The following is a 7,560-nucleotide window of genomic DNA, read 5'->3' on the forward strand; positions in this document are numbered from 1 at the left end:
GATGATGTATAACCTCATTCTGCATCGATATGTGCATTTATGATAGACACAACGACAAATATTTAAACTTATCAATATTTATTTCAAGCAATAATTATAATTGCAGTATTTCCACGAGTCAAAATGTTGTTAAAATTATGCTTCAAAATCAGAAACTCAGGATTACAAAATTTCCAAAAAATATTTAATACTGAATGCCAATTATAAATCGTAACCATTATTTTTTGGAAGCAAATTTCATGATTTCTTTCGTAAATTCCAGCTCTAGCTGGGACGTTCCACTGCAATACGGAGAAGGAAAAGACATTCCAGGACAGCGCCCGTTATCTCTCTCCATCGACCAGAAAGCGATTAGACCAATTTGGTTCAAATTCGCCCAATCTGCAATTTTCTTGGCGTGCTCCACCTCAAAAATATTTCCATTAAAGTTTCTGCCAACCATTGGGGTCAGACCGAGCATGCTTTTCAATTCGGTGAAGGATTTCTCCGGCCAAATTTCCCTCATTTGAAGTAGAACTGCAATTCCAACATTGATGACAGAGTCACCAAAATTTTCACTAATTTTGGGATATTCCATCGCCATAGCGTTGACGATGTCGACACGGACACCGTTTGCCTTGGCGTTGATGAGAACTTCGACCCCGAGTTGGGGAGTGACCCCGTAATCCTCCCCTGTCACCATTAAAGTGAAACTGACCGTGATTTCTGGACGGCTCCTTTGCACAATGGCTAAAGCTTTGTTCATCATGTCGACATTTACGGATGTTTCGATATCAATGTCGAGATGGGTAGTTCCAACGGTGTTGAGGACGGTGAGATAAGCCTGGGCAAGTGTTTCAGAGGTGGTGCAAGAATGCTCAAGATAGGGACCAAGGGCACCTCCTGAGATGTAATTTATGCTGTGTAATTATAATTTTAGCCCTAAATTTTAGCATTCCCTTACCCGTAGCGACAATAATTTCTCCTCCCATGTCCATTACAGCTTTAATGGGGTTCAGAATTTCTGGATCGTCGATAGCGAATTCGCCACCCCAAGTTGGAACACATGGTTCGCGTCCCCCTAAAGCGAACGCGATGTGGAAATCCTTTTGTCCCGTGGCTTCAAAGAAGGCCAAGAGGGAGGTCCGATTTTGGAGAAATGTGTCATAAAATGGAGCAAATTTGAAGCCTGAGCAGACAAACTAATTTTAATGAGGTAATTTTTTTCAAGTATAATATAAATTTTGGTTATGATAATTTACCACCAGTGCCAGTCAAACAAGCTAAAAGACCCAGGGTTAGGATGAAACTTGATTTAATCATTTTTTACCCAAAAGTAGTGGTATTTGTCAAAGAGAAATTTTTCATGGATTGAAAATCATTACACTAAAAAAGTTCACAAATGATAGCATTCGGACTATTTGAGCCTGATAATGTACCTTTGAATTACGTCAGCAAAAAAGATACTGATTTCCAGATATCGATAAATTGGTGCAGAGAGAACAATCGATTGAAACAGATATTTTGCATTTACAATTGATTATCTATTTATTAATCACTGATGTATGCATGCACTGACATAATCTCAAGTCCCAATAATGTGTCATTCATCACAATTAATTGACTGCTCCATTGACTCTGAAGAATATCCTTGTAAAGTCGAATCTCTCCTGAGCGACCCCACTGCAATATGGCGAAACAGTATTAATACAGCCGGGACTATCCCTCTCGATTGACCAAAAGGCCAGGAGACCAATACTATTCGCCTTTGCCCAGTCCACAACTGTACGGGCATTTGCCAATTGAAACGTATTTCCGTTAAAATTTCTTCCAATCATGGGCGTAATCTGAATAATAATACAGACTTGAATTAAAAAATTACTTAACAATTATGTCACCATTATTTATCTAATTTTTAATTGCACTTACGCCAAGCATGGATTTCAATTCAGTATCACTTTTTTCAGGCCAAATTGATTTCATTTGTCCCAAAACTGCGTTTGCTGTATTGATAATACACACTCCAAAATCGGCTGTGATACAGCCAAACTCCATCGTCCTAAATTAATAATTACAAATCATTGCATAATCGAATTTACATAATAATAAAATTCTAAACATTGTTGAAAAAAATTACATTGCATTAACCGTATCCACCCTGACGCCCGTACGAACCGCATGATTCAAGACGTCCACACCCAACGCAGGTGTCAACCCGTAATCCTCCCCTTGGATCATAAGTGTAAAGCTGACCGTGGTGTTGGGTCTCTCCTGCTGGACCATTCGCAAAGCTTGATTCATAATGTCCAAATTTACCGGAGCTTCGACATCAACGTCCAAATGGTTCGTGCCAACCGTGTCGAGGACAATTTTGTAAGCTTCAGCTAACTCCGCTGCAGTGCCGCACAAATGTTCAAGATATGGTCCAAGGGCACCTCCTAAAAAATAATAATGTTTCTTAAAGCACATTCTACAGTATACTTTAATGGTATGCAAACTATTATTTTATTTAAGTTACCCGTCGCCACAATCATTTCTCCACCCATGGCTTGCACAGCTCTGATTGGATTCATGACCACGGGGTCGTCAATGTCAAACTCTGCTCCCCACTTTGGTTTACATCCTTCAATTCCTCCCAGAGCGAAGGCCAAGTGGTAACTGTGCTGCCCCGTGAGTCTGGCGATTTCTTCAAGATCTGAACGATCTCGTAAAAATGTGTCATAATATGGGGCGAATTTTTGTGCATTGCTGAGACACGCTAGTACAAGAAGAATTGCAAATTGGGACTTCATAATATTTCTTTTTTTAATACGCTTAAGCGACTTTAATATTTAAAAACTTTCAATAAAATGAAAAGTTATAAGCAAATGATTCGCAATTTATACCTTTTGCAACATCCAAGCTATGGGTTCAGATAACTCCGTTTGATTGACACTGTTACTATTCTTCCAAGATTAAAAAGCAATCAATTTAACCAGTTGATCCATGATCAATCATACTCTTCATCATCAGCACACGTACACCTTCAAGCAGTCATATTATGTTCAGGTGCTGAATGCATGCACCAAATTAATCGCTGTATCAATTGTTACTAAACCTTGTTTACCAAAATACTTTCAATCAATTGCATTCCAGTGATTAGAAAGCTGGACTGGAGATTAAATTTGGTCATTCCAAAAATACTGCATACATCATAATGACAATGACTAATCTGCAGCAACAGGTGACAGGTATGTTTAATGACGAAATTTCTGCATTACATAAAATTTACTACATAGGCACGTATACATATTGGCAAATTGGCACATCCCAAATAAGTCAAAACTTGGCCAAGAAGAGACACATTTTTGTAGATGACAGAATAAAACAAGATGCAAAATTATGGCAAAAATTAACTTTTATATAAAACCGAATTATGTAATAACAGAGTCCTTACTTTATTGCAAAAATACTGCTAATTGTACAATGATAATCAAAAATGTATTTAAACCTGAAATAAATGGTGTCATGTTACCACCAGATTTGGTCTTGTTAGATCTTGGTCCAGGAGTACTAAGCAGTCGCTGATTGAGCACGGAACACTTTAAAGGATCGATCCCTTTATAAAGTTGGCACGGATCTGAACTACCTCTCGGCCCACAACACGAATCTTGCAAACATTTTAGTTCATTACCGCAATCACATTCTTCGGGAAGTTCTACAATTCCTGTGTAACCAAATAGTTCAAAAATCTAATTGTAAGAATCGTATGCACAATTTAATTGAACAAAATGTATACCGTTTCCACAATATGGGATCTCATTCTCGCCCGGCGTGAGACATTTTCCTCTCACCGTTCCGGAGTAGAGCACTTTTTGCACGACTGCTTTCGAACAAGGGCTGAAATTCAGGTTGTTCGGCTTTGACGTTTTGGTGCCTTGAATGTCCTGTCCCCACATGATGAATCGGCCTGCATTTTCAACCACATTTACAAATATTTCCCATTTTTGAGGAATTATGTACATATTTTATGACTATTTATTTCAACCTTGCGGTGGTTCATTATGATCTGAAATATAATCTGCAGGAATTGGTTTATTTGTGTCAAATCCTGAACATTTCGGTTCCAAGTCCATGTCATGTTTAAGAACTCCGAAACACTAATCAAATTTGATAAGATGTTATGTATAGTTTCAAATAGTTTGCCATATTTGTGTATATATGCTTTGATAAGAACTTGTCAAAATATATCTAATTTGTAATTATAATACTTGTACATATTTAAATGTATCATTACATGTCCCAACTCGTGTATCAAAACGTTTCCTAAGTCCCTCTCGGATAATTGCACTCCTTTTAACCCCATCGCAGAAATAAGAGCAACCTACGGAATCATCATAGCTGTAATGTGGCTATTTAACTAATTTACATCGAATATTAAATATTATTATATTATTTACATTGGCACTATGAAGTGGAAGAGTTGGATTTCGAAAGTCGCATATTCCTCCAAGCAAATCTTCCGACGCGATAAATGATACTCCGACCTGGTTCAGTAAAAGTCGGAGTTATGTACATATGCAAAACGTGTAAAAGTCCAATTATGAACTCAACGTAATCTAAACAGGTTACCTGATTATGTGCAAAAGGCCGGTTAGTGAAACCTACGCCGAGGCACTGGAATGAAAAAATTATGCTATTTCAATTTGGAGTAAACATTAATTTAACATCGTGTTCCAATTTATCATCTACAAAATTTTAAATAAAAGCTTCAAAAAATTCCAATTTTAGACTGGCGTACTACTTACGCAGTGGTGAAAGTTGTGTTGAGCAAACAGTCCGAGAAGTTCCATGGCAGGTTTTGGTTTCGAATAGGAGCCAGAGTACTCGGCTGTATAAGGCGTCCAACCCTTCACTAACTGCATAGACAAAATAGTTTGTTTAATAATCGAAAAATTACGAGAACAATATTGTTCTTACACTGATGATTTCAAATCCAATGTTATCTAGTCCAAAATTTCATCAAAAATTGCATTAATACGATATTTTTTTTGCCAAATTACAGGATAAGTATGCAAACATTATGTGACACCCACCAGGTCTCCCATCTCCGTTCCAATCAATGTTTCTAAATACCCACGATATCCTGTCGATGATTTTCCGAAAGAAAATTATGACTTGTGTTGACTCCTTGAGTTTGTAGGCATCGACAAATTCTTGGTCCACAACAATGCACAGATTACAAACTAGCCCAGCCCTTAAACTTGATAAGTTGACGGTGACACATTATTAGTCTCAATTATTGGTACAAACGTATTTATAGATTTTCAACCTGGATATGTCATTTATCGCGTGGAAAATATCTGCCAATTGTTTATTTGCATGTCCAGCTTTTGCATCAAACTCTAGTAGACTTCTCCGGACTCGGGTAGCTTTTTGGGACAAAGTGGCCGATTTGAGGGTCAAATTATTATCTAAATCTAGTGGAAATGATGCCGTCCATTCTAATGAATTCAATGTAATTAGACAAAACATTAGTAGTCTTAAAGAGCGAATATTCGGGATCATTATTCGGGACTAATTATTAGGAAAGTGTGTTATGCAAGTACAAAACTGCAGACTGAAACCAAAGCAAGACACAAAATTATGCAACTTTTGTTACCAAGATTATTTGACACTTTATCAGTCTATAAGGTTACGACAAATGGTCGAGTTACAAAATAAATTTTTATTAGCCCGAATCTGGGCTTATGGAACCGTCATGTATGTCCGTCCGTCCGTAAACACATTAGTAAAAAATGGCTGAACCGATTGACTTAAAATTTTTACCGTGTATATATTGGACAAAGTTAGGAAACGGGATCGAAGATGGGCTAAATCGGTCAAGTGGTGGACCGGTGGGGGTCATGTGAGTAGTTGGGATAAAACTTCGAAATTGTCGTAGAAAGCTGAAATTTGGTACAGAGGTAGCTAATAACTTCTAATAGATAAAAATGGTTTCAAGTTGGAAAAATTTTCATCTTTAGATACCCTATGGGGTGACCCACACCGATGTTTAGAAATTGCTTTAAAAATATGAAATCCTACTTAATAGCTTAATAGCGATACTTAATAGCTACTCATGAAAGAATATGACGTTGAAATCCCAAATAAATAATAGAAAATATCTAATAAACATTTAACTATCCACGCCACGGAGGTTGGTAATATTAATATGTCGGTTTCGACAAAAATAGAAGTGAGCTCAGACTCGCCGAGTCAGGGACAGAATCCCTGACTCGGGCTAAATGAAGTCTGCGCTGTAGGTTTCAAAAAATAAAAGCTGTTGAAAATATGTCATGGGTGGTTAATATTATTAAAATAGGAAACCTAATTTTTAAGGCCTTTTCAGACGGGCTTAATGCTTATAGATTTGTCAAGATGTCTGTCTGTGCGCCCGATACCTCTCTTTAAACACAAGCTAGTGACCTGAAATAATTTATATGGACTAATATGTTTTATGGTCTAAAAATAAATACATTTATGTGGAAATTATTATTTTTAGTAGCCCCCATTGAAGTTTAGCATACAGTTTGCTACAAACATTAAAAAGGACGACTTTCGGTTTTGAATTGAAAAAATCTAAGATTTGTATATATGTTGAAAAGTCGGAGTTATAAGTTTCTGATCATTTGATTTGTTAGGGAAGAATCCGTAGCACGATTTTTACGTATTATATTTTTTGCATTGTCTTATCTTATGTCCAATTCTTCACCCCTTGTTAAAAGTGGGACGACGCCTCACCACGTTTGCGAGGAATGGTACCGAGACGAGTATAATTTATTTCTGTCAAGTTTTCGAAAGTCGGTGCGCTCAAATATTTTTTGTTAGTTAATCATCGTTCCAACTTAATGTTGAATTCAGTGGTTTTAATTATTTAAAGACCTCAAACGAGGTTCGGATCGGGTGCAATTAACTTTGGTCACTCGTTTCATTAGGTAACAAAGATACAATAGTGTTTAGTATTTCCGATGGCACTTGCATCTACATTTAGTGTCAACGTTGTAAGGGTGCATGCAAATTTATTTTCTACGTGAAGTGTATGTATGTAGATACTTACACATTTTGCCCTATTTTCCTGTTGCCTCAAATTTTCTATGTTTACATTCTTTATCCTTTGTATCATCTTTGTGTGTAATTATAATTAATAGGGTTTGGCAGTAGTGGTCATAAAGTATTCCAAATTTTTCGTATATAACCAAATATTTCACTTCTATAAAAATTAGATGAATCAAAATGAGTAGCACAGTTTTTATATGGCAAAACTTTCTCCGCCTTAAACCATGCACAAATTTTTCGCTTCTATTATAAACGTTTAGTTAAAATTAACTTGCCCAATATGTACAAAATGTCAGTGGAATTATTATATATTTGTTAAGCAGGGTGTAAATATACGGTTTACTATTTTTGCGACATAGGTGCGCAAAATGATGGAATTTGGGACTGCACTACTGGGTGAGATATTTTTTCACATTTTATGTCCGTATTTTCCATAATTTTGTGTACAAAAAAATGAGTGAATGACATTTTGTGTAATGTTATTTCATCCATACTAGTGCCAGG

At 36.6% G+C, this 7,560-nt stretch overlaps 3 protein-coding genes and 1 long non-coding RNA gene across 4 annotated transcripts; 1 reads left to right on the plus strand and 3 right to left on the minus strand.

The window, feature by feature from the left end:
- Positions 1–63: 63 nt before the first annotated feature.
- On the minus strand, positions 64–1,379 carry LOC110848649 (chitinase). The gene is made up of 3 exons (XM_022095910.2): positions 1,242–1,379; positions 944–1,168; positions 64–882 (listed from the first exon to the last, which is right to left on the minus strand). Exons 1-3 carry the CDS (start codon positions 1,300–1,302, stop codon positions 218–220), a joined length of 951 nt encoding a protein of 316 aa, XP_021951602.1. The 5' UTR covers positions 1,303–1,379; the 3' UTR covers positions 64–217.
- On the plus strand, positions 749–1,632 carry LOC118435293. Its single transcript, XR_004834662.1, has 2 exons — positions 749–889; positions 983–1,632. It is a non-coding gene; the product is annotated as an uncharacterized LOC118435293 (long non-coding RNA).
- LOC118432891 (probable bifunctional chitinase/lysozyme) lies at positions 1,502–2,833 on the minus strand. Its single transcript, XM_022095933.2, has 4 exons — positions 2,498–2,833; positions 2,117–2,417; positions 1,909–2,038; positions 1,502–1,826 (listed from the first exon to the last, which is right to left on the minus strand). Exons 1-4 carry the CDS (start codon positions 2,769–2,771, stop codon positions 1,596–1,598), a joined length of 936 nt encoding a protein of 311 aa, XP_021951625.1. The 5' UTR covers positions 2,772–2,833; the 3' UTR covers positions 1,502–1,595.
- A 135-nt stretch (positions 2,834–2,968) lies between these two features.
- LOC110848667 (disintegrin and metalloproteinase domain-containing protein 17) lies at positions 2,969–5,526 on the minus strand. Its single transcript, XM_035851405.1, has 10 exons — positions 5,291–5,526; positions 5,055–5,221; positions 4,939–4,964; positions 4,767–4,877; positions 4,591–4,635; positions 4,419–4,505; positions 4,256–4,342; positions 4,007–4,118; positions 3,758–3,928; positions 2,969–3,685 (listed from the first exon to the last, which is right to left on the minus strand). Exons 1-10 carry the CDS (start codon positions 5,524–5,526, stop codon positions 3,417–3,419), a joined length of 1,311 nt encoding a protein of 436 aa, XP_035707298.1. The 3' UTR covers positions 2,969–3,416.
- Positions 5,527–7,560: the final 2,034 nt, after the last annotated feature.

This window comes from Folsomia candida, unplaced genomic scaffold, assembly GCF_002217175.1.
Source record: "Folsomia candida strain VU population unplaced genomic scaffold, ASM221717v1 Fcan01_Sc004, whole genome shotgun sequence".
In the NCBI taxonomy this organism is placed as follows: domain Eukaryota; kingdom Metazoa; phylum Arthropoda; class Collembola; order Entomobryomorpha; family Isotomidae; genus Folsomia; species Folsomia candida.